Here is a 27,969-nt window from a genome sequence, read left to right as displayed (position 1 = left end):
ATTGGAAGTGCAAAGCAAATTGCAAATGCACGCGAGTCGAAAAGTGTATTTGCATCCGTAGGACGCTCATCGGATTCGCCGCCGGGCTTCGAGCGCGAGCGTTGCTTGCGAACTCTCCCGCGAGCTGCGAGCTTATTTCGCATCCGTGTATATACGTGGGCGATGGGGTAATTACTGCCGTCTCGTGAAAATGAAATTTGTGTTACCGCTTTTAAACGGCGAACATACTCGTCGCAATATTTGGCCAGAGAAAGCATCATCATGCGTGATGAAGAACACACTTAGCCATACCAAATGACACAAGCTCGACTACCATAGTGTCCCACTTTTTCAAACTTTTTAGAAGTTTTTTTAAACAATTTTTTACTTTCCTCGTGCATCTTGTTATTTCTTAATTGATTCAAAAAATAGCTCATTCATTAATTTATTTAATAGGTTTTTCATCGGTTTTCTTGGTTCATCGGTTTACGACAATAAATATTCTATGTACAATCTTTTTTAATTTTTCTTGCCATTATATGAGCCTCTCATATAAGAAGAACCGATTTTTATCAATTTCTTAATTTTAACATCAAAGCTAATTATGTTCTGATACTAAAATTAAGAAATTTACGAAAAGTGAAGTTGATCAATTTGGCTTCTGATAATAACGATTGTGTTTCTAACGTTTAATGGAAAGAAAAATTAATTTAATAAAAAATAAATGATTTATATGCAAAAATATATTAAAATACAGAAACTAAATTTGACAGTTTATATAAATATAATTATTAAATATTTAATATTGGAAAATACTGTATACTTATAATGAGCATATGTTAAAAAAAATATACAATTACTTTAATAATACGTAACTAATATTTGTTTATACAGATCACATGTTATGCAGTTTTCTAATATGAGAATATTATGCTGTTATTAAAAATCATTATTTGCATATGTTATTTTTCTAAGTAAAGTATAGAACTAATTTTAATGTAATCAATCTATGAATTTTACTAAAGAAATAGGAAATTTATATATCCGTGTTATTTACATATTTCAACCAAAAATTAATGGAGGCGTTTGCCTCTCTATTCATTGCTAACAAGAGCCAAATGATTTTATTCAGCGTCGTTTAAGAATCAATTCGGTACGTAGCCAACTGTTAAAATCGTCACGTTGTCATTAGCAGTTTCCGGATCACAATTTCCGTCGGTGGATCATCCTGATCCTTGACGCGAATCGGTGAATTCTTCCATGTATTTATTTCTCTTTCCCCATCTCTGTCTTTCTCTTTTTTTCTCTCCCACTCTCCCGCTTCTTCTTCTTCTTTCTCTCACGCGCACACATATCCTCCAGAGTTTCTCCTCGTGTCTCGACCATCAACAATCAACACCCTCGAAAATGAGGATGGCGCGGGAAGGGCGAGGCAGGGAAAACGAAACGGAGAACGCGCGGGGGGTTGGAAAGGGGGAAAACGAAGATGGTTGTTGGATAGTGAGGACAGGGAGACCGAGAGATACGGGAAAAATGTGTGTGCCGAGCTATTCTGGCGGTTCGTAGGAGAGCTCGTTCGATTCTCAGTGTCTGGAAATAATTAGAAGCCGAGGTGGCCCGGGTGTTGCCACGGCAACCGCCAATCGCAGGGCAAAGAAAAATTTTTCCCTTTATAACGCGCATTTTTCTGTGCTCGTCTCCGCATGGGCGCCCAGCAGAAAGCTGAGCGCGGGGGCTGGTGGACGTGGAATCGACGAGAGAACGTCGATGGGTGCGATGAAGAAGTCGGATGGTGAAGTGCGGATGGGCGGCGGAGGTAGGCGGATAATGTATGCAACGGCACGAGCGAAACACACGGATGCACACATATACCAAGCTGCAAAATACCCGGGCATTTCGATTGCACGTTACATACTACACACATGACTGTCACCGCGATTTATTGACGGCGACGCACGTACGAACGACAACACTATAAGATGCTCTTTCCAGAGAAAGGTATCTATATAATTATAATTTTGCACCTTCGGTAATAAGAAATTGCAAGGCAGGAAATTGATTCGGGAATCAGTTGATAATGAAGAAAATTGAATTAAAATTAAAAAAGAATTGTCAATTCATTAGGAATTAATAAATTTATCTTAAGATAACGATGAATTATGGGTTATGCACCTATTGATTATTTTTTCGTGTATTAGCTACTAAATAGTTGTAAACTCCGTTTTTTATTTTCATAGAAAATAATATTATTTATAATTCGCAGTATTTCAGTTCAGTTTTTATATTTTTGTATGTATTAGAAATTGTTTAATTTTTACATATTTATATTCATGATGAAGATGGGCCAAAAACGGACCAAAATGTACGTTTTTAATGCACCCTTGTTAATAAAATTTAACAATAATAAGTTCACGCACAAATACCCACCCCTTGGTTCTTATCTGCTAGCTACTTCCATTTAATTTTTTGCACTCTGAGCCTGTTGCTGTTATTATTGAATAATTCTAAACATTAAAAATTAACATTTTATTTTATCATATTATATATATATTGAATATTGTATGAAAATTTCATTTTATATGCCTTTTCTTTGTTGTCACAACAAAACTTGACTTTGTCAATGCATCATATACCTAAATATATAGCTAAAATACATTAAAATATCTTTTTTACAATTTCAATCACAAATTTCTCAAAATTATGATAGAGAAATTTAAGACCGGAATCATATTTAGTGTCAAAAATACTAAAAAAAAGTGATTATCTCTGTTTTCCATGTTTGAAAAAGTTATTTTTTGTTTAACAGTAGAAGTTTAATTCTCGTGTTATATTCAAGCAATCTAAATAATATAAATAACGAATTATAAAACAACAATGAATATATATTTTAAGCAAAAACAATAAATATATTTTTATTGTGCGAAAAGTTTCAATACATCTTGACGCATTTATTATAATTGTCGCGCTTTCATTAATGACAGAGTCGTGTAAAAATGAATGCCTTGTAGGAAGGCATACGCTACTTATTGTCTGCAAAGCATACGCTTGCAAAAGAAATTAACGAAATCCTTATGATGCATTGCCGAGGGAAACAGCAGCCATCTCATTAAAATTGAGATGCTGGTTATTATTTTGTTTGCGCAATGAGACATTGCGCGTACACTTTGATGTGCCGCTTCCACTCGTGACATCAGCTTTTTCATTTAACGCGAAAAGGGCCGTCTTATAGACGCCCCCTACTATACTTCACTTTCAAAAATGTGTTCACGCAGGCGAGAGCTTCGGGAGAGGTGCTATTGTACAGTAATGTGTTTCAAATTTTACGAACATTTTATGAACATTTTATGTTATTCGTGTTCTCAAAATTGTCCTTTAACAAATATATTTAAATTTTTTTATCAAAATTATGGATTGTAATCTTTTCTGAATACATAAGAAATGATATATCAAGCAGTTACAATCGTAATGTAAAGTTTAAAATAAATTGTCAGGAATTTTATATATGTATATGTGAAAATTTATGTCTGTATAGAAATTTTGCAAGTACAAACTTTTTTTAAATTTTTCTTTTCTTTTTTAATTTTAGCAGACAGATCGCATATAAGGCAAAAATGACAATATTAAAATGGATAACATGAAATGAAATTTGCCGTCCAAAATAAAATTAATTGAATAATAATCAAATTTTATATTATAAAAAAATCTTTACAGATTTATTTTCTTCTAATTAAGATATATAAAATTTATATTAGAGAAATTTCAATTGTATTATATTGCATTTTATATATACAATATTCTTTCTAAATGCTCAGATGTTTCAAAAAAATTTGTTAAATATTTTCTCTTGCTCAAGTCTGTTTCCAAGTCGACAGCTTACGAATGGCTGCACGTTTTTACATTTCTGAATACGATAGTCTATTACATCTTCAATTTTTTCAACGTGTTTCCAAATAATTGTTTCCAACGAGAAACAGCTTACAATTATAAAACTAGTAAATGTAAGCATAAGAGCCAAACTTATTGTTAGTATGACAAGAGAAGCCTCCATTTTTAAATAAAACTATTTTATTGTGAGAATAAAATTGTTTTTATATCAGAAATTATAGGAAACGCCATGATGTGCCGAAAGATATATTGAGCAATATAATGTTTAGAGTATATTTTTATAAAAATATATAAATATTTTTTAGCAAAAAGAGACACACTTCATGAACGAGCAAAGTGTGGGTGTCGTGGCTCTGCTTGAATGGTTTTTATTTTGGTTAAGTTCGCCGGTGAGCGCTTTTGTTTTGGACCGAACTATAAAGCCGTACCTGTTTTAATTAACTTATTCAAAGGATATTTAGGGCCGGATATGTAATGTCAGCGTTGCGGACATTTAAATGGACCTCTTGAGATACATGGCAGGTCACACGATGATCCTGTATTACATCAGAACACTCCACACATCATCGATTGTCTTATTGAACGATATCTAAAATCTTCCCACTCTGTGAATTTGCCAAAATTTACTTCGCCAGGGTGTCCCATGCTTTGACATATTTGACTATATAAAAAGTATATATGTTGAAATTATAAAAATTCAGTTTACATATTTTTTAATATATATTCTTCATTTTTTTTTATTCACAATTTTATTAATTGATTAAAAAATAGTATGATTAAAACAAAATTTTAATATCAAGAGCGTTGGATAATTTAATATTTAATAATAGTATAGACAGAAATATTTTTCCATAAAATTTTGAAAACGATGGAATATAGTAAATATAAATAAAAATAAAAATCAAGGAGAGGGAGAGCAAAATAGTAATATTTGTGTTGTCACATTAAACTTTCTGATATGAATGCATTTTCGCTATCTGTATATTTCATCATTAATAAGTCATGCAACAAATGCATTTTAAGATCCCAATACTTTTATAATATATATTATTATATGTTCAATTATATCATTATAATAAATAATGATAAAAATATATATTTAGCTAATACCAATATTTTTTTTCTCATATATTTTATTAAATATATTTTTTAAGTCTAAACTTTTTTTTTTGATGATGATGTTATTTTACATATAACAATATATTGCTATCATGTTAGGCTACTGATAACTTTTTCATCATAATTTGCTTGTTATATATAAAACTATTTTTTAGATTTGTTATATTAATAACTGCTCTAATTTTGAATTTCATTGATTTCATTCGGAGGGCCACGTGTGCGATTTTTTCGAAATAAAACCTTCAACCGGAAATGGTCCACAGAAGCTTAATCCTTCCGCATTGATTGTCGATTGACGTGATCTCGATATGAATCGTGAATCGAGACTGAAGATCTGTCTGATGTATCTCGAATTTCTCGCGGTCAAAATTTCTTCCGGTGGTCGCGAGCCACGTACAAAACGCCATGTAATACGACACGACGTATCCCTTCTACGCAAGCACGTGGGAAGAAACCGGCCGAAGTAAATGCGATCTCGTAATAGAAATCCAGAAACTGGTATCCGATGAAAGAGAGGAGGTATGTTTCAAAACATGTCAGCTTCAATATCGGCGCTAACCATCGATCCGACTGTGCTGGTCGACAGCTCGCCGAGGATATTCCACTTTTGAGATCGGTCTCGGAACAGACAATGCATTATGTGATTTATCTTTAAGTAGTATCTTTTTATATATTAATATAGTTTTTTTTTCCCTTAAACAAATTTATAAAAATATTTACGGGAATAAAAAAGATGTTTTTGAAATATATTAATAATATAGGATTAATCTTCTATTTAAAGTGAGTTATAAAAGTGCTAGAAATTGTTCTTCAAAGAGAGTTTCATACATACACATATTTAATCTTATTTATTAAAATTCATTATCATTATGAAATCAAAATTTTTCCACAATTCACAATTATATATATATGTATATATTATATAATAATTATATGTATATGTATATATGATGAGGCTGAATGGATCTAATTCTGTAATTTCTAAACGATAACTGCATTTTCGCTACGCGCCAAGTAATACGTAATATTTTTAATTGGATCTCGCCCTCTCCGTCGCGGCGCATGTATGTACCTTCTCTTCTCGCGGCCGGCGAAGAAAATCGCTCGAAGCTTCACCAAAGCACTACTCCCTCGTTCCATCTCGCTTCCGTCGGATCTCGCAATTATTTTTTTTTTTTTGCTCTTCGCAAGATTGTTGCACTATAAAATTTCTACCTTCACCCATCCACAGCCTCGACTCCGCTTTTCTTCAACATCTTTCTTTTTAACCGCGTGTAATTTTCCGTTTCGTAGTCCTCAGATAGCATTTAAGCCATTGTTAGATTTGGAAAATATTAGAAAAAAGAAGCGATAATAACAGCGATAATAGCGACAATATTCGTGGACCGTGAGTCGTTAGTATAATACAATTAAAAAGAGAGAAAGAGAAACTTGAAGAAGAGAAAGATTATCGCAACGTAGTCAGTATGTGCTTGCTGTGAACAAAAATTAAAAACACGAAAGATTTTAAAGTGCGTTTAGAGTTCTTTTTCTCTATCTTTGCATAAATTCTCTTACATTTTCCAATGTTTTTTATGCTGCAAAAAAATTTACACAAAAAATATTACTTATGCATCAAAAACACCTCACAAATCAATTTTGCTTAAAAGTGATTATTAAGTAATTTATATGCACCATTTTTTTAAACATATTTTTAATTAAGGATTTTCTCGCATTTTTATTTATTTTATTAAACAAATTTCAAACATATAATGTTCAAAATACTCGCTACATATAATTAAATATATTATAAAAATTATAATAGAACTATTAAAATAGCGAAAAACTACTTATATGCTTTACCAATTTTATCTAAATATAATTTATATATCTATAATAATATAATAGAGTTTCTAATGCAACCTAAGTACAAGGAAGATCATGACTTTGCATTTTTAAGACAATCTTCTTGAAGAATAAAGTTAATTGCATCACACCTGCATCTCAGTTTTGATTGACGTTCAACATATGATGTGTGTTTTCAGCTGTCACTTCTAATATTATTATTATAATAACAGGATATTATAATCAACTATCAGAGAGAAAGAAGAATCGTTGTTTTCTAAAAATTCAATAAATTTAATATTCTATAGAAATTGATATTTATATGAATCACGTAAAAGTTTGAAAAACGGATGTAATCTTCAAAATTTTTCATTATAATTCATAAACATAGAATAAAAGAATTTAAATTCTCTAATTTTATTTTGTTCGCAAAATTTTTTACATTTTAGAAAATAAGTATTTTTACTACAATAGTAACATTAGAAATGACGTTTCGTGAGTGTGTAAAAATATGTCATATCGAGTATAATGCTGAACGTCAAAACTGAAACCTATAATTTATTTTTAGTTTCCAAGAAGATTATTGTAAAGAATGCAAGATTTTTCTCATATGTATTTTGTATTTTGAGTATTTTAATTTGTCATAACATTTTATGCTTTTTAATTTACATTGAAAATTAATTTATTTAAAATACGTACAATTGCTAGAGCATTTATCACAAAATAACGAGAAAAGAAATATTGAAATTTGAGAAAATTAAAACTAGTTTCTCTCTATATTTTTGTATCAAAAATTGATCGCAAATATGTTCAATGACTGATTTAATCTTTTAAAATTTAAATAATACAACGTAATGTTGCATTTTTTTTTAATAGGTATTAGCACAGTGTTTATCCCATAGAAATCTGAAATCAAAAGCCAGGCAAGAGATGCAGATTGAAATCTCAATTGTCATATGCGTGAGAAGCGGACATCTGCTAGCAATGGCCGCCATGCGCGGTATTTTGAGATAAGCATCTTTAGTGACTAACAAAAACCTCGTGCATCATTATTTCGAACCGTGAAAAATGCTGTCAGCTATTTCCAGATATATTCTTGATAAATATTAAAGCGATGCGATGATAAAGAAATAATAATTTCTATATCTCGTTCAGTTGAAAATTTCACTTCAATTTAAAAAATCGACTTCTTTGAAACGCTTTAGAATCTATAATTATACGGTGTGGTAATTAAACACGTAAAGGAAAGATAGTAATGTGCATTGGAAATGATAACGTATATCATATAAATATACATAAAAAAATATCGTAAATATACATAAAAAACATACATAAAAAAATTACGTAAATACGTAAGAAATTTAATATTAATATGAATACATAATAAAATATATTTATAATATTACAATAATAATGTATTATTAATAGAAGAATAATTATTAATAAAAATAATTTAATAAAGATAGCACCAAAATATCTTGAAAAGAGGAAATGAAGCTACAAGGATATTATTCTTAAAGAAAGTTTGAAGAACTTATTATTTACAATTAAAGACAGAAACTTAGTTTAAAAAATTATTACTTAAATATTATTTTCAGTTTATATAGATGAGAAATTTGTGATAAAACTTCTCGCTCGAAAAACATGTATGTGTTATCGATTATTTTCATTTATAATTATAAATACTGCATAATTATAAATGCGTAATTTTTTTATTAGGAAATCCCCAAACCTTCAAATATTTAATATAATTGCTTTAATAAAAATCTGATTAGAATACATAAGCTTTGGGATTTATCGACACTTCTTTTCTTGTATTTTCTTTTTTTACTTTTAAACATACACCCCACACACACACACACACACACACACACACGTTAGTTTTCTTTCTCTCTTTCCCTCTTTTTTTCTCTATTGTTGTTTTATGTGTAATTTGTATTGTCAACGTCCACCATTTTGAACGATGCGGGCGCTGTCCCATTTTCGAAGGGTTGGTCTACCATAGGTCCAGTATCCTGCCCCTAGGCACCCTTCGCAGTATGTGACATTTATTTAACAAGGTAACGGTGTTAAGTTGTTAGGTTGAATTAGGGGATCCCTCGATGTGAATTCAAGGACCTAACGACCAATAGGATTTATTATTACTGGTAGCGTGTGCGCGATTTTCAGCTGCAACGATTTCTCACGATGGCTACTAACGGATCTTGTTGTATCATCATGCATTTGAATCTTCTTACGCATACTTATTGTTCTTCAACCTTTGTTGAGGTTTTAACTTTAGGAGAGAAATATTTTTTATAGCCAATCAATATATAATATTTATAATTGTTGGGAAAATTAACATGTCAATTATTTCTAAGACAAATTGCAATTGTTTATACATATATATTTATATTGTTATATATATTTATTAATTTTATTATATTTTATATTTTTATATTGACTCTTTATGATAATGTACCTTCCTGATTACGATTTTAGAAGCAAAATATAAAACAATTTTCTTATTGCGATCCTGATCGTTCTGTCTCATTATTTTATTGTTTATTAAACAAGAATTATTGTGTAAAATTTAAAGAAAGATTATTCACTATTTTTCTTTACTTCTCTTTTTCAATGTATTACATGCATTTCGATCGTACATAATCTTTCATAATTATCCGTTTATTTAAAAGAGTAACACAAATATTGAGAATCTTTAAATCTTTTCTTTGTATTGATTAAATATAGATTGAAGAAAATTAAGTTTTCTCCCGTTTCTCTCTCGATATTTTTCAAATATACTATGTATATCAAATACAACTTCTAGTTAAATTCACACGTTAACAATTGTAACTTTTGCACATTTATCATAGAAATCAAAAATTAAGAATCATCAAAATATGCCTTTTAATTGGTCGCAGTAATAATTTTTAATAATTTTAAAATCATAATTTTAGATCAAGATCTTTCTTTATATTGCAGTTCTTTCTTCAAAAATTGATAAAATCAATTAATTGATTGAAAAAATTAATGTGAATATTTTTGACTGGCGAGTATAATTTAATACAACAGAATTAAAAATATGGAGAACAAAAGGAAGAGGAGAGGAGAAGGGGGGCAGGATAAAAAATATCTTTTCAAGGTCTAGAGTAATACGTTGGGATATATCATTATCATTGAATTTCCGCGTTCTCTCGTCACAGTCGTTAACACCGCGGATCGACGGTGATTTTTCGTTGCTTGTCGCGGCGCGTGAAATTTAAATATCCCTGTGATCGATGGTGGCCCGATATCTGATCATTATTTTTATCGACTCGTAAGCGTTTCGAAATTGGTACCTCCGCTTTCTTGCTGCGAACACAAGCCGGGTTTTTATTATTTTAATGAACACATTTCTGTGAGCGCGCGCGTGTCATGCGCGCGGTTTCCCAGGCGAATAATATTCGTCTTCTGATTATTATTTTCATCCCTATCGTTTGAGAACCGTGAAAGCAGGCCGCCGTTCGTTAAGAAAAACTTTCGTCCTAAAATGATTGGATATCGCAAAGTTAGTCGTAAGAAAAATAATATTTCGGAGTAAAAGAGAGCAAGAGAGAGAGAGAGAGAGAGAGAAAGATAGTCTCGACAGAAATTTTTTTTGAAAATGCTAAAATTTATTTTAATAAGGTTGGATATGATGATGTACAAATAAAGAGATAGTTATAATAAATAGATGTATAAAAGAAATATAATTCTTTAATTAATTGTTCAAAGAAGGAGAAATTATTCTACATATTTCATTTTATTACTTTTTTTTGTGTTGGAGTAGCTAAATATTGTTTCGTCAATTGTATACATTGTTTTTAAGATACATATATATTTACTTTTTAAATATAATTTTCTTAATTATTTTTATATATTAAATTGAAAAATTTTTTAAATTAAATTTGTCTCAAAAGCATATAAAAATAATATTGGGACATGTATTACTTTATATTACGTTATTTTATTCCATTAATACAATTAGTAAAGATTTGTTATATTGCTCGACTGTTGAGATACATTTTAATAGAATTAAATTTGAATACAATTTCAAGTATATTGTTAGTAGAAGATCGATCGATTATATTTCATCTTCAATAATATCCATTATTTGTATCTGATAATATATTTCGATTTTTCAAAATATTTTGTATATTATTTGTAAAAAATCAAGAAGTGCGTGTACGCGTTTGCACATACAAAAAAAAATATTAATAATTAACCTAATTTTATCAATTAGCAACAAAAATTTTACTAAGATGGAACTATTCGGCAAATGTGTGTTTTAAAAACTTGGACTCAGAAAAAATAAAAGAGAGAGAAAAAGAGAGAGAGAGAGAGTAATGAAAACAAATAGACTGTTAATGTCGCACAAGTAAAATAATAAAATATATATAATTTATATTATAAATGATAAATATATATAAAATATATGCATTTAAGTATATACATATTTTTGTTATGTACATAAACGTCATATATTTTTCCAAAATTAATAAAAGTCTTATAGATGTTATCTTTTTTTATTGAAATTAGATAAAAATAAGTTCATGTGTCTTGTATACAAGATGCGTACTTTTTAAATTATTCAAATATTTTTAATTCCTTAAGATATTATTTAATATTTATAGAAAAAAAATGATATTTAAAAGATAAACTTCTGTGACAATAATTGTTTTACATAAAAATTTGGGAAAATGAAGTTGACTTTATAATCAGATATAATAATACTTCAAAATATCAATATAATAAACAATAAATTAATGCATTGAATAGTAAATATAAATGTTAAAAATAATTAATACTTTCATGTTAATGTTAATTGTTTCTTTATTATATTATAGTAATATTAATTTTTTTGTAACAATTTTTATAGCACTTTCAAAAATTATGTATCAATAATATTTTATTCATTATTATATTAATTTTGTAATTATAATATGTAAAACTGTAAGAAACATACAATATTTTATTGAGCGTAATTATTTTAATACTAAAACCGTATAGTTGCTTCCTCTATGTGTTAGACTTAAGAACACTGAAGCACTACACTTTTACCAGCTGATAGTAAAGAATCGTTCCAGTATTTAAATTTGAAAAAGGAACGCATTATAAAAAATAAGTTTTACAATTTTATCTGCTTAAATAAAATATATAAAATAAATGAAAATGTGTATATTATATAACGTATATTATTTTATATTATTATAATATATAACGTTATGTCATAACAAAATGGTAAAAAGTATAAAAGAATAAATTTTACTATAATATATTATTAAAATTTTGAAAATATATTTCATACGCGTAATTAGCCTTATATTAAATTATATTAGCAAATAAAAAGCAAATATAAAATTACGTTAGCAATAATAGACATTTTATTATATATTGTATTATATATGAATTTTTTACATTTATTAAATATTCTTATTTTTGGATGTATATAAATATACTATACAATCTTAAACTGCTATGCGTCTAAATAAAATAAAAAAATAAAGATTTTTTTAAGAGAAAAAAGAAAGAAGAAGCAGAGAGAAAAAAAGAGAAAGTATGGTATTTATTCATGATAAAATCTTAATATTTTATTGAAAAAATTTCTTTATTAAAATTTTTTCATTATTTCCTATTAATATTGTATTACTATTTATGTTTTTTAATTAAAAAGCATATCAATTTTTTAAATTTCTGTAGAACTATGAACACTCACACATAAGAAATCTATAAATTATCTTATAATGTGTATATTTATGTGCAATGCATAGATGGTACATCTCTAACTTTGCTGACTCCGTTGACTTATTATGTGTAGTCGATAAAGACGTTTCAATATATATTGATATATATTAATTAATAACAATATAAAAATATTTGTATTAATTAAAAAAAATACATGCAAATAAGAAATATAACTGTCATTAAAATTTTATTGTTTCTAACGTATATTTTTGATTCTTAGAGAATAAAAAAGAGTCATTTTATTCGTAATCATCTCTATTCGTATTTAAGCTAAATTAAAATAAATTAAAAACTTATATTAATTAAAATAAATAAATTTAGTATGACATTTAATATGGTAATTATTATCTTTGATAAATATATATCTTGTTAAAACGCATTTTTTAAATAACGTTTCATTAATCGCACAATAATTTAATCACATTATAGATGCTACTGCAGCTATATGCGTATAATTAAAAATATAAATAGATATTCAAAATATTTTTTTATCTTTATTTTTTTACATATGTTATTTAATCGGTATTATCAGTTTATCGATAAGAATGACAGAATTGAAGATGTAATATCTTATCATGTTCATCTTCATGAAAACACACTTGAAGGCTGTTTCATACATTGACTGATGTTTATTATTTTTTTTAAATAGATATTTTCGTGCATTTTGTGCATATCTACGATCATTGATAACATTCCTTATCAGCTGATTTCTTAGTTGACAACCGGAGGCGCAACCGGCGCATCTCTTTCTGTCCCTCTTTCTCTCTCTCTTCCCCTCCTTCCTTTTCTACCACCACCTACGTTCAAGTTGAATTCAACATTGACCGCCGACAAGCGAGCCTCGCGCAGTGCAAAAGGCGCGCACGTATCGCCGCGTTATGAAAAAATGAATTGGCCTGTCAATCTCGCGTGTGTTGTCGTGCCCGTAATCGCGTAATGCGAACGTTCATGGGGTGTCGGGGTGTCGCCTTAGCATGAGCATTTCTCAAGACAGCGCCGCTACGATTGTGTGCAGGGAGGTTTTCGACGAGACGTCTCATCCGACGAACGAAGGTATGTACATGACAGATGATCAGAATTGCGGAATTTGCGTTCTTCCTTTTTGCATCTAATCGACGAATCTAGGTCGGATTGAACTCGCCGATTATTGGAGCGACGTTTACCTAGGGACGGGGGGCGTTCATTGTTAAACTAATCGATGTTACGTCGTTTCTTCCCGTAACATCTTGTGTCCTTCGAATATGATAATTCTACGTGAATTTTATCGAGTGTGCGCAAATTCTGTGTCGTCTTTCCTACGATCAAAATATATCGTCCTTGACTAGACGAATCTGATACGTGATATCACAGGAAAACTTGATCAAGAAATTTATTATATCTATATACATAATTGATAGACATTTTGCCTTTTTACTATTCACAATAGCAATTATAAATAATGACTTTGGGCTGTTTAAGTAAAGTGATTTAATAAGTTACATATTTATATAAAGCTGGCTGCATACAATATGCCAATATATATCATACAATGTTGCCCAATATGATATTGGCCATATCCATGTGATGAATTATGTATAAATATATAGTCAACTTACAATTGCACATCGCCATTGTAGCAGTTAGTCGGATTTAATCCTGAAATGTCTTTCTTCATTAATAATCGAAATTTTAAGCTTTGAATTAATTTTCTCCATTTCTAAGTGTTGTTTTGTATACATTCATACACTTACTTATACTATCGGTTATTCCGATTTGCAAGAAATCGACGAAAAAAGTCCATAGTCGCGTAAAAGCAAAGTAGACATGACTTATCTTAAAGAGAATTTCCATACAAAATCAGTCTGAAATAGACGTGGAAGCATAAAAAAGATTCGGTAGCAAGAAGTTTCCTTGTTTATTTACATCACACACCAGGCGGGAATACCGAGCCCGTTCCCCAGCCGCGCTCCGGAAAATCAATAATTCGCAGTGCGGCGAAAGTTTTGTCGTAGCACTCGACCGCCTTTATCTGTCATTACGGACGAATAAACTCATTTTGGTTACCGGCCAAAACTTTTCACACCACTTACGGAATCTAGAACGGTGATTTTTCTGCTGAAATTTTCCATCCGTCTCATCAACTACCTTGCGAGTAACTGGAATAACGTTCGGCCGAATCGGCTAAATAAAAACCAACACTTTAACCGGCAAAGTTGGAGGGCAGATGGTGGCTCTGTGGTCTTATCCTCATATGGCAGCCATCACATCACCTGTTCGGTCGTTGGGGTTGATGGAATTTTTTATCGAGGTCCTTTACACTTGCGGCGTTCTTTCACGATCCCTTATGACAGGCAGAAATCTTGCATTTATGACTCCACTATCTCATGGCGTTTGACCCAAGCTACTAGCGGTCATTCTCATCTCTCTTCCAAAGTTTTCGACCGCTTTTAATTAAGCTGAAAAAATATTTTTGCGATTGTATAACACTTTAGGCATTATGCTGTTTGATAGATGATACTTTACATTATGAAGGAGTTGAATGTCATTTGTGCAAATAAAGCTTTTTGTGAAAATTTTAAATAATGTCAGATTTTAAGTTTCTTAAATATTTATTTATTTTTTGTCTGTATATCACAGAACACGCATCAGTATTCTTATAAATAAAAAATTCTTTATTGTATTGCCAATATATAATCAACAAAGGTGAAAACAGAGAGAGCTACGGTACTTATTAATCAATAAATATATTTTGTGTATTTATTTTTGTGTGTAATTGATTGCATTAAATACATGAAATATGTTTTGTAGAGTATATAAAATTTTAATTTATTATTTTATGAAGTCAAATTTTTTAGGATTTAATCAAATTGAAAAAATTGAAAAAATTAATATAATACTAAATATATTCCTTTTCTCGTTAAATAAATTTTTTAATATATTTTTTTTTAGTTTGAGATTTGTCTCTTATTTAAATATTATTAGTATTATTTTATTAATAATATTATTAATATTATTTTATTAATAACTTTTTACGTTAAATATAATATAAAATTATTTACAGAGAGAGAAATATGATATATAAAATTATCAGACTTATTTTCTTTATATTTTTGTTCACATGATATTAAAAAATTTATTTGTAGCGGAAGAGAAATGTAATTAAATATATAATTATTGATACGCATATTTCTTCTATTTGAAAAAAAAAACTATTGTATTAATAATTTTATTTTAATAACAAATATGTTAAGTAGCCATAAGCGCATCTTGTCTTTACAACATTATCCATGAAAAAAGCTAAAGAGACTTTATGTTTTAATATTTTTAACCTGTGATCAATGAATTGTGCATGTAAGCTTGATATATCGAGAAAACGAGGACTTTCTAGTTATTTAAGTTTACAAGAATTATTAATAAATTATGCCACGTACTGGATAATATACTATAGATTCTATCATATACAAATAAATACATTATCTCGAACTCATCAAAAAATTTCAATCTTTTTTTTCCAATAAGATGTGCGAAATTATTCTTATATAAAAATTGCTACAAAATATGCAAAGATTTTATAAAGAAATTTGATAATACATATTTTTATTAAAATTTTTTTTTTCTACTATTATAAAAATAAATAAAATTTTCTTAATGTATCTTTATTAATAAAAGCCTTATTTGTATATTTGTACATTGTTTATTAATATAGAGGGACAAAAGAAGGATGCACAATCATTTAATGAAATAAAATTTTCTTATCCCAACTTTATCAAATAATGACGCAGAAATGTCGATTGTTTAACCGACGACGAGACTGGCGTTGTACTTGGTGACGTACTAATCGATTAATCAGCGACAACGGAATTCTAGAGCTGCTGGATTATGCAAAACGTCTGGGAATTGATCCCGATGCGGAACCGCACCTTCTGGACTTGGCCCGCGAGGGTCTCATGGCGGCCCTGCCCAAAGGTTGGTCCCCATGTTTTCATGAGGCTAGTGGTGCCTGGTATTATTATCAGGCATCCACGGGCACCACTACCTGGGAACACCCCCTTGACGCAGTTTACAGAGGACTTGTGGAGCAAGCTAGAACCGGCAACAAGAGGCAAATGAGCCTTGGTACGCGTCTTAATACTTCATATTTGTTTTATTACTATTTTTATTCAAGTGGGATTATGACACAGCAGACCATATTTTAGTATGCTTGTTTTCTTACGTATCCTATTTGCAATTTTTCCCTTATAATGTCTGTCATTTTTTTTTTTTTTTTTAATTATAACATTTCAATATAAAAATGTGTATGGTAGTATGACGCTGGAAATAAAGGAATATTTTTTATTTTTGAAATATTATTAATGATATTTTAAAATTTAGCTTGTATTTAGTAAATATTTCTAGTTATCTCTATTGAGACAAATTTTTATCTTTCTTATCTTTTTAATTTATATAGAACGTTCCTTTTTAACAGCAGATATATATCTTCCAAATTTGTTGTTATAAAAAAAATAAAATTTATAGGGTTTTAAAGGGGAAATATTTTTTTGTACACGACGTCAGGTTTAGAAGATATATAGCTGTTTTATTAAAATCGGACACTTTGTATAATATTACAGTATATATCTATATGTAAGATTATTAGAGTACACTGTACTAAACTCTAAAAACTCTGTATAGAATAATATTAGATATAATATACGATATTTTTATTATTCAGAACATTTTTATTAATAATTAAAAATATATACACTCATTGTATATTATATTTTTAAATATAATTTTTATATTATAAATTAAAAAATAAATTATAAATAACTTATTGTGAGTCATACAATAGAAATCAATAGTAATCACAAAAAAATGATTTGCAGAATTGCTTTTTATGAACTTTAAAAAGGTTTTCCCAATTAAAATACATATTTTTTCAACCATGATCAATTTAATTATTATTTTCTATTAATTCATTTGCAGGATTGATTCGATTTTGCCTTGACATTGCAATGAATGTAAATGTGATGATGTTTTTCCACAAGCCACTTTCGTATGAATGATGACTATTTCAGTCTATTTAGTTTTCTTGGAAGATTAAGTAATTTAATCTACAAGTCAGTGTTAATTGCGCATGCTGTAAATTTACTGCCTAACTCTCGACATTGTTAGTGCGACATAATCCAGTTCATCAGTAATCAGTAAAACGATGCAACTTGGCAATGTAAAATCCTCCTCTGGCTTTGCATCAAAATTACGAAAAGCACGGCCATATTTTTAGATTCTTCCGCAAAATATCGGCCATGAATATCACGCTACGACTGTTAGCGAGAATTTAATGCAGTGACTCTCAACTTTATGATATTGCCGCAACTCCGTTTATCATTTAATGAATATCTAATATTTTTAATTTTTTTTTCTTTACAAATACAGATGTAATATATTATTTTTATAAAAAAAATTTTGAAATATTAATTTGAGCATGAGAACTGTTGTAAAAAGCGATAGAAATAGTGATGTTTAAGATTATTATCTCTGCAAAATTAATTTAAATAATTTAATTAATGTAACATGATTACATTAATTTGGATATCGCATATTTATTGTTAATTTGTTTTTTAGTTGAAAATAAGTTGTGCAATAAAGTACAATTAAAATTAATTAACTAAATGTATACGAACGTATAACGTCATATATGAAAAAAATTGAATAGTGCAAAAACGACTATTATAGTTCTATTTTTGTTCTGTCTATTTGTAATAATTCTATAATAATTTTGTTATCTACATTCATTTTTTAAATCGACAGAATTAGCTTGACAAGCAGTCTTTCAATATCCGACTTAATAAATGGTATTTATGCAATTCATAGGCGTTACGTAAATGAATAACAACTTTAAGACCTTGAAGCAACGACTTCGAATGCTTGCGGTCGTTCCTCATTTTTTGCAATAATCATAAAGATCAGTTTGTGACGCACATTTACGTAATTGAATGTCGTCTCGTATTGAGACATATACGATTATCTCTTCAATCTCAACCTAAAATTTTTTTATTAAAAGTCAATGCGCTTTGCAAGAAAATAGATTTAATTACTTTCTCGGCCATCACTTACAATCTTTATCGAACATTTTATGTCTACATTTGTAATCAAAATCAAAATTAAAAATAATTTTTTAATATTTTGAACACTAGATTTATGCAGAAAAATATTTATAAAATAATTAAAAAAGAGATTGTATAGTATGTTCGAGCTAGTAGGATATATTTTAATATATTTGAGCCTTTTTAGGCGCAATGGTGTTCGTGCAATTTACTACTTAGCTTTTATAAGCTTTAGTATTTTTTATAGAGTTACTTTTTATTGAGAAACAAACATTTTGAAATATAAACATAAACTCTTAAATGTAAAGATTTTTTGTTTACTTTGGTTTATTAATTTGGAGCTAAACTTGAAAAATTGCAATGTAGAAAGGCCTATAATTTTTATTGTAATTTTTTTTATTTTGGAATTTTAATTTGTAATTTTTGTTATAATTTTATTTGATTTATAGTGATCAATTTTTGATTGTAGAAATGCTTACTAAAAATCTCGAAAAACTTCAGCTGTTGAGAGAGCATATTTAAGCATAAAGATTATGAAAAGAGAGTGGTGTATATTAAATACTGACTCGCGCACGCAAATTAGTTATTATCTGTGAAGACTTGTCGTGTTTTAAATATATTTACAGTTGAATTCCCCTGTTAATTTTGATATCTCTTTACACATTTTTTCATATACATTAATATCATGCCCTTCCCATGTCATAATGGTCAATCTTAATTTTGTTTTAATATACTTAATGGCATGTATATAAATAATCTGCATTTACAAAAAATTCTATATTGAATATAATGTATAATAAATATAATAATTAATAAAAACAAAAAAATTATTTTTAATGCTATAGAAGAAGATTCAAAGACTACAGCAAAGGATCTTGAATCTCATGAGGACGCAACCTTGCCGAAAGAAACTTTGAAGGAAACTGTTACCCCGAAGGAAACTATTAAAGAGACTAATCATCCAAAACCAGGCATGGTGGGCACCAAAATTCCCATGAAATTGGCGCCTCTACGGAAAATCGAAAGAATCGACGGCTCGCGTAAAAGGGATCGTCCCTCGTCTTTCGATAGGCTTCAATCAAGAAGAGAAAGTGATTCGAGATCTGACAATATACTATCCTTGTCAAGCGATCGGGCCGCAAGGGATTACACGAATTTGAAATTTCAAGATCCAAAATTTTTTGAATGTCCAAAATTGCTAGAGAAAACAGATACGATCGCGACGGCAGCCACAACAACAATACCTGCGAAGAAAGAGCTCGACTTGAAAGAAGTATTGAAGAGATCCGAATCGCTAAGTCCATGGCACGAGAAAGATTGGGAACAGCTATCCAGCAAGTTTAGTTCCGAAGAGAACATAATTGATATCGATAAACTTAGCGCTAGTACGCTGGCCAGGCCGGAGAAGCCCGAGAAGTTCGACAAAGAAAAGCATCCAAGCCAGTTAGGTCAACAAAAGGAGTTGACCCTCAGTGGTGGCGGTTCGATGTTTCTGAAAAGTAACAGGAGCAGGGATAACACACCTAGTCAAGATGGTGGCAAGTTAGAGGATTTTCAGACATTGATGATTCCCGACGAAATTAATAATGCTGCAGGAGATAGGCTCAAATCAATTCTAAGAGAGAAACAATTGGACGATGGTAAGATCTGATGCATATTTTAGAATATAATTTCTCGCACAGAATAATTATTTATTTAAACATTTATTATATAGTTTTTGATAAGATAATTGTACATAAAAAATATATTCTACTTTAATTTCAAAAATATTTATATTCTTTAAAAAATTAAAGTACTTACTTTCTGATGAGTAGGATAGAAAAGTAACAATCTAAGCATATAAAATTATAACAATAAAAATTTTTAATATATATAAATATATATAACATATATATAACATATGTATAAAAAAAAACTTTAATATATATAACATTTTGAATTCTTTAGTTAATATCAAAACAATTTATTAATAATTATTATGATGACTTTTGATAGACGATCGACCTCTGGATGAAGAACGCAAAAGTGTACGGTTTGATTTGGAAAAGGAGATTAACTTCAATTTTACATATTCAGAATCCGAGGACGACTGGGAGTCCGAGTCTGAAGATAAGAACCTGCAGATATCGGCTGTAATAAGCAATAAAATTACCGGTTCCATTTTATCACCGCGAAAACCAACTTTGCAAAATTCCGAAGATAACAATGACGACAACAAGAATGATTATTCCGATGAAAAAGATTGGGATAAAATGGATTCGGAGATTAACAAGCAGCGTTTGTCTTTGGAAAAGATTGATTCTATATCGAAAAACGCAAAGATAGTTGGTAAGAGATTCCTCGTGCAGAACGTTTCGGAGAACGAGCATCATAATCAGATGACCAGGAATAGTCTGGAAATAGATAACAGTCTCGATTCTTTACCTAACAAATTAAGCGAAAAAATAAAAAATATTGATTTAGTGTCGAAAAGCGAGACAGATTGCAGCACTGCAAAAAGCACTGATTCCGATGAGATACGCAGAACAAGGTCGATTATTGAAAAGGCAAGACATGTGACGAACCGCTTATCGAATTGGCAACTTGAAGACGATGAATCATCCGATATGTCGAAAGTCAGTCAGCACTATGCGCATAAAGAGCGATTTGTTAGACCTAAATTAGAATATTCTCGAAGTATTGATGATATGAAAGTGAAAATGAATAGAGAATACGAAAAAGAACTTGAAGCTTTCAAAATCGAGCTCGAAGTTAAAATGCAGGAAAAGAAAAAGGAACTTGAAGAAAATTTTGCGCAGCAGAAACTCTTAATACAGCAATATTTGGATCAAAGATTAGAAGAGGTGAAGCAGGAAATGGCTCGAAAGGTATCTGGATTATTTCTCTTACATCGTAAATTCTTGGAACACATAATGTAAAAATTAAGGATTCTTTTTTATTTAATAGACAGGATTCTATCATAGTTAAATAGATTAATATTTTTTAAAGACAAATATTTTTGTCGTAATTTATTATCGTTGTTAATTTCTTGTAAAAACTATACTTTTTTTGCTACATTTTTACTTAAAAAATTCAAAAAATAATACATTTATCTTTTTTGTTAATTTAAAAAAAAAATGAGATTTTAAAATAAATTTTTATAATAAATTTTATCAAAAATATTAATATTTTTTTTATAGGAGGAGCAGGAAATTCAAGCATTAATTGCTGAAATGGATCAAGTTAGGATAGAGAATTTGAAGAAGGTCCGTACAGAATTGGAAGCTTGTTACGAGAAAGAGAGACAAGAGATATTGGCAAACTTGAAAACAGAACTTGATGAGAGAAAGAAAGAGCTTCTGGAGTTAAGGAATCAGGAGATGGGCAAGCTGGAAAACGAGCACGAGCGTGATCTGGGAGAGGAAAAGCTCGCGAAGCTGAATGAGTATGAGCTGAGAAAGCAGCAGACAGAAAGTATCGAAATCTTAAAGAAAGAACTGGAAAAAGAACTCGAAGATATACGAAACGAATTAAGAATGCAGCAACGAGAGAAAATTACTAAATTCACTGAAGATCACGAGCAGTGCCTAGCTGAAATCCTTCGTGATTTTAGAATGGATGTGAGTAATTAAAAAAAAAAAAAGAAAAATGCAGATTTATAATTCATTATAAAAGTTATTGTGATTTTTGGAAGAAAAAATTTTTTATGAGTAAAGATTTTAATAAAAGAAAAAAGTGTTTTCTTGTATAAATTCTCTTTAGTGTCTTATAAATTCTTAAAATCTAATTTCCAAATATATATATATTAAAATATAATCCAGAAAAATAATTATATATTAGATAACAATTTTTATTCTTTAAAAAAAAGAGTACAGTTTATATATTTATATAAATGCTTTACTCTTTCTTCGATACTATAAATTTTAAGATTTTATTATTTTATGTGCATAAGCCAATATTTCAGAAATAGAACGTGACTTTTCAAATATGTGATGAGTAAAAATTATTTATGTCTCGGTTTTAATATTAAAAATTTCTTTAGAAAATAGAGAAAACATACACAGTTGTCATTTCTTTAATTAAAAAAATTTTTTTTTATAGATTTATAACAGATTTAATAATAAGATAAATTTATATAAGAAATAAATTTCTATAACATTTTTTTTCAACAGGATAATCGAAAAATTTTGTTTATCTGATTTGAATATTTGTAAGCATATATATAATTCCACAATTAACTCAAACAATTAGATAATTGAGAATAATTTGTCTGTGCTATTATAGGAAGCTCTCGCTCGTAAAATGTACAAAGAGCGACTGGAAGAAATCCGCGCGGATTTTGCGCGGGAAACGGAGAAGGAGGCAAGGAAACAGACCGAGCGGGTTCTTCAGGATAGCATAGATTTTGAAAAGATGCGTTGCGAGAAGCGACTACTGCAGGACAAATACACGGCGCTCAAAGAGAAGTACATGAAATTGAAGAACGACGTTCGCCTCGCGGTCGAGAGAAGGAGCAGGAGAAAAGAGGGATATACCACGGCCTCGGAAACCGAGAGATCGACATCCACCAGGACGAAGACGGACAGGACCGAGTCGTCGGAACAAAAGTAAGTTTTATTTACTCACATAAACGGAGAGAATCAACACTTCTAATTTCATATATCCAACAATATTTACATGGCTAAAATAGGCTTGCAAAATTGTATAGAAAAAATTTTAATATTAATCATATATGTATGTGTTAGTTTTATATAGAGTATAGAATCGTCCCTTTTTTCTCAAATTTTCACGTGATTTTCTCTTTTATATTTGTAATTGAACAAGACAGCTAGTAGGTAGTCAAAGTTATAAAGACAAATAATAATGTATATTGTAATTGTGTAATATTTTAATTTTTTATTTCTCAGTTTTTTAGTCTATTTCACCGCGCATACATTTGACGTGTAATAATAAAGAAAATTGCTAATTTTTATCAGCTTTTTTCATAATTAACAATAATAATCATAATGTAATAATCAATCTTTGTAATTCTTAATACCAGCACGCCTTTTGCGTATAGCACACGCATGCCATTTCATATCTCATTGATATTACCCTCCTTAATGTAATTACTTGATGTTTTTACGGTAATTAGCGAGATAGAGATCTCAACATCTCATATTATATATAACGTAATTAATTCAATAAATATATATATACATTATTATTCTCGCTAGTTTCTGTATCGAAACATTAATGTTGCACGTTCATTATCGATTTATCATTCTCACTAGTACCTTCGCAGTCTATATCATCAGTTTTAATTTGCCGAGCGCCTGTGACGGCGCGTGTCCCGATTAAAAGGACTGTGAAGGTGCTCCGTCATGTTCATGCGATTTGCCCTAATGTCTGGCTATAGGCCTTAAATCGTGCTCGCAGTACTCCGCTGAAGAACGCGAACTCGAGCCCAGTGACAAACGCGAAATCGCAGGAGGGACAGAATACGAGCGAACAAGTCGAAGAGCAAAACGATCCGGACAATTCGAGGAGTCAGAGGGCAGCCGCGGGGTTTCAGAAACGCGTAACCGCCGTCGATGACTCGAAGAGCGCAGCAAAATTTGAGTCTGACGACACCACCACCGCCAGCGAGACGACCACTAACATGATGATGATGAAGAAGAAGAAGAGCTTTAGTAAGAAAGTCGCTCCGAGCGCGGGTCGCTCAAACGGTGGCAGTAACAACAATCCCATGGAGAATCCCGTGGAGAATATCAGGAAGCAGCTAAAGAAGCTGGAAGATCTCGGCGATCAATTGCCGAGCAACGAAACGGCCTATACAGTGCGATATCCTTTCCAAGATAAAGGTGATTGTTTTAAATCTATCTCGCGCGTCATTACTTCCGATTTATTTCCGAGAGACATTATAAGTTTTGCTCACAAAGTCTCTAAAGATTTAAAACCAGGTCAGATCAGGCCTGGTCACAAATTGAAAAACAGCGTTTCTTGGCTTTCCTGTAAAAGGTGATATGTAAAATTTTGTCAACGAAACGACAGAGTTTATTCTTTCCAATACGAGAGAATACACGAAAAAGTATCCTACTTTTTCTTAACTTTTCTAGGTACATGTTTAAATTTTAATAACAAGATTTCGTTGTTGTACGTTTATATACATATATATATATATATATATATATATATATATATATATATATATATATATGTATGTATGTATGTATGTATGTATGTAGGAATATGTGTACTCTGAACAGTTATAGAAAAAATTGTCAATTTTACTTGTAAAGTAAACAATCTTTTTTTGTAGATAGCATTGCACATTATATTTTTAAAGAATATAGTTTTGATGTGAGTTTAACGCTATCTTTCAAAATGTGGTATTTGTAATAAGTTGCAAAATAATATTTATTTAAAATTTTTAAAAAATATGAATAAAAATATGGACATATTATATCGTATTTTATTTGGTTTCAGATAAAATTGTATTAATAATTAAAAAGATTTGCTTATTTTTGTGAATAGTATACTTTTATTATATGCTCTCTTTTTTATATTATACTTTATTCTAATTTTTTATATTTGTTTTCTCTTTATTTCTCACTCTTTTTCTGTTTTTGTTAAAATATTACAAAATTATTTGTACAAGTAGTATATATAGATACATGTAAGTATATATGTACATACTTTAATTATTTTCGGTCGATCGTTAATTAATTTGATTATTTATTAAATATCTTTTTTTTTGCACAATTATTATTAATTGCGTATCTCGATTCTGTAAATGTGTAAATAAGTCAGTTTCAACAAATACCCTCAAACTAAATAATATTTAATCTCCGTAGATTGAACCGCAATATATGTTACATCTCATTATTTGTATCTATTATTCCTATCAATAGAATATTTCTATGATTATGTTATATATATATATATATATATATATATATATATATATATATATTATTTCTTTTCTGTTCCATAGGATTTTATACACTTTACTTTGGTTAATCTGGCTTATATCTTTCGACTTGCTCGTAAGTGCACCATTAGTTTTGCTTTTGCACGCTGTATTCATAAATCCCGTCATTTCCTGTCTCATCATTTTCATATCAGGCTTTAAACATATTGTATTATATACAAAGCTTAAAATTTATTCCAATTAGAGACAAGATCTTGATTCAAATTGGAAGCAACTGCTTTCTCTTACAGCACCGGCGAATGCCTCTTCGGAGATGGAATTCTTCCGACATCGGATCCATGTGGAGAGGGACTCGGTGAGGAGGGCTCGCGAAGCGCTGAGACAACAGAGAAGTGCCTTTCAGGGTAGGCAAAGAGCTTGGAAACAACGGAGCGCGAGAGCCACTCTGGAACAATTGGTGCAGGTATCATTATTATTAATGACGAATTAAAATTTTTTGTTTAAATATCTAATTATCTTTCATATTATTTAGTGATTGTGTCACTATTATTATAATCATTTTTTAATAATATAAAAAAAAATTATTTATTATTTCTATCGACCATACTAAATATTTTCACTCTTTTATCTAAAAAAAAAGATTCTTCTCTTGTTCTTAATGATAGTATTATTTATTAGAAGTAAAGAGAGCTTGAATATTTATTCGCAGGAGGAACGCGAGCTTTCTGATATGGAGGTGAGTTTGCATCGCACCAGAAGCCTTCTGGGTGAGAAGGTCATCCATCTAAGACACCTGGAACAGTCTTTGGAACGAGTGGCGAACGACAAGCGAAATGAAAACGACGCGTCTTCCATAAAAAATGATGAACTGACACTGAGCGATATGTCGAGTGCTAGCAGCGGTTTCAGCTCGACTGATTTGGGAACTGACACTTTTATAGGTATATTGCACAGATAAAGTTTTGACATCAAGTTATTTCTTATGATGTTGTAAATTTTAGCTAACATAATACACAATTACTACATGAATCTCAGCATAAATATGCATTATATTGTATAGTCTGTTGTTGGAAATCTAGATAAGCCAGATCATTTTCAAGAATCTACTGAAATCATCGCAAGTTTAGAGAATTTGAACTCAGAAATACGAGAGATTTGGGATGTCTTGAACAAACGCCAGGACAGCAACATACCCCCAACACCGGCTCTTATGTACTCTTACTTGCGATGGTTGCGGTTTCATCATCTCACCGCGCAGCCTAACAGCATGCAAGGTAAAGAAAGAAAAATATAAATTTTTTTCACCAAATTAGCATAATATTTTTCAAGTGCTTCGACATATGTGCAATAAAAGTAAATTTTTTTATAATCTGGTTATTTGTTCTTCTTATTTGTCAAAAAAAAGAAATATGTCTGTTTCTTTTTACAGGTGCCTTTGGTACTCCCAACATACAATCCAACATTTTATCTCAATTAACCGTTGCGCAACCTCCTACCACGACTCAGAATATTATCGCTCAATACGGCCCTAATAGCGGTTTTACCACGAGCGTTGGTACAGTCGAGAGAAATGCTTCGAATTTAATGGAAAGGACCAGAAACCTAAGAGACTGGCTACGACAAGCTCGCGTCGAAACGACTGACCTGATCAGTCCAGGTCAAGCAACCCTCTAAATTAACGTTCCGAAAAAATGTTTCCTCTTTTTTTCCAAATCTCTTTTCTTTTTTGCAAAATTAATCTTCATTCTCAATTAATTGTATAGCTCTGAATCAAATATTAGTTGAAGATGTATAATATTATCATTACTTAATTAGAGATAATTAGTTAGCGTAATACTTTATTTATAGCTTACATTGTGCAATGTACTTCTTAAGTTTATTTATATTTTATCTTTTTACGGATTATATAATTAAGAATCAATTGGAAATTTTGCAACCTCTTGTTAGAAATTGTCAAATCCTTTTGAAGCGATAATCTTGTCCGGCATACGAATGTCTATTCCCGATTTGTACGGATTTCAAATTTGCGCTCGCTTGCTGCTCCGAATCTTGTTTGCTTCGTTATCGAATTGATGATTAAAAATTATCAAGAATATTATATGTGTCATTGTGCGACAAAATTCACGTGTGAGCAAGAATAAAGTTGAACGTGACAATGTGATGCAGGTAATTTCCAATTACCATTTATATATAGCACCATTCTTTAATTATTCAAGCTTTAGGCATGGATTTAATGAATCACTTCTTGATAAATTTAATCGATATTCTAAAATTTTATAGATTGACACTATACACTCAGCAATAATTCAAATAAATTCAAATTTAATTTAAATAAAGTTTCAAGTGGTGAATTTGTTGCCCCCTTAAATTTTTTAGAACAAAATATTGTGAATAAACAAAGAGTGATAGAAATATTATTTTGCACGGTATTAAAAAAATTTTAATATTATTCTAGAAAAG

At 29.9% G+C, this 27,969-nt stretch overlaps 1 protein-coding gene across 3 annotated transcripts; it reads left to right on the top strand.

Annotated features, from left to right (window-relative positions):
• Window positions 1–13,345: 13,345 nt before the first annotated feature.
• Window positions 13,346–27,679, top strand: LOC126857308 (centrosomal protein of 164 kDa). 3 transcript variants are annotated; one of them, XM_050606602.1, is made up of 11 exons: window positions 13,348–13,605; window positions 16,399–16,647; window positions 19,463–20,257; window positions 20,613–21,484; window positions 21,797–22,216; window positions 22,881–23,203; window positions 24,015–24,439; window positions 25,800–25,972; window positions 26,219–26,450; window positions 26,589–26,783; window positions 26,939–27,679. In XM_050606602.1, the coding sequence occupies exons 1-11, from the start codon at window positions 13,527–13,529 to the stop codon at window positions 27,181–27,183; spliced, it is 4,008 nt and encodes a 1,335-aa protein (XP_050462559.1). In that variant the 5' UTR covers window positions 13,348–13,526; the 3' UTR covers window positions 27,184–27,679. The 3 variants fall into 3 exon arrangements, with proteins under 3 accessions (XP_050462561.1, XP_050462559.1, XP_050462560.1); XM_050606604.1 differs by lacking the exon at window positions 26,939–27,679 and having other exon boundaries at window positions 13,346–13,605; window positions 26,570–26,705; XM_050606603.1 differs by lacking the exon at window positions 16,399–16,647.
• The last annotated feature ends 290 nt before the right edge of the window (window positions 27,680–27,969 follow it).

The sequence above is a fragment of the Cataglyphis hispanica genome, chromosome 21 (assembly GCF_021464435.1).
Source record: "Cataglyphis hispanica isolate Lineage 1 chromosome 21, ULB_Chis1_1.0, whole genome shotgun sequence".
Classification (NCBI taxonomy): domain Eukaryota; kingdom Metazoa; phylum Arthropoda; class Insecta; order Hymenoptera; family Formicidae; genus Cataglyphis; species Cataglyphis hispanica.
Note: the sequence above shows the minus strand (reverse complement) of the source record. Positions and strands in the feature narration are given on the sequence as shown.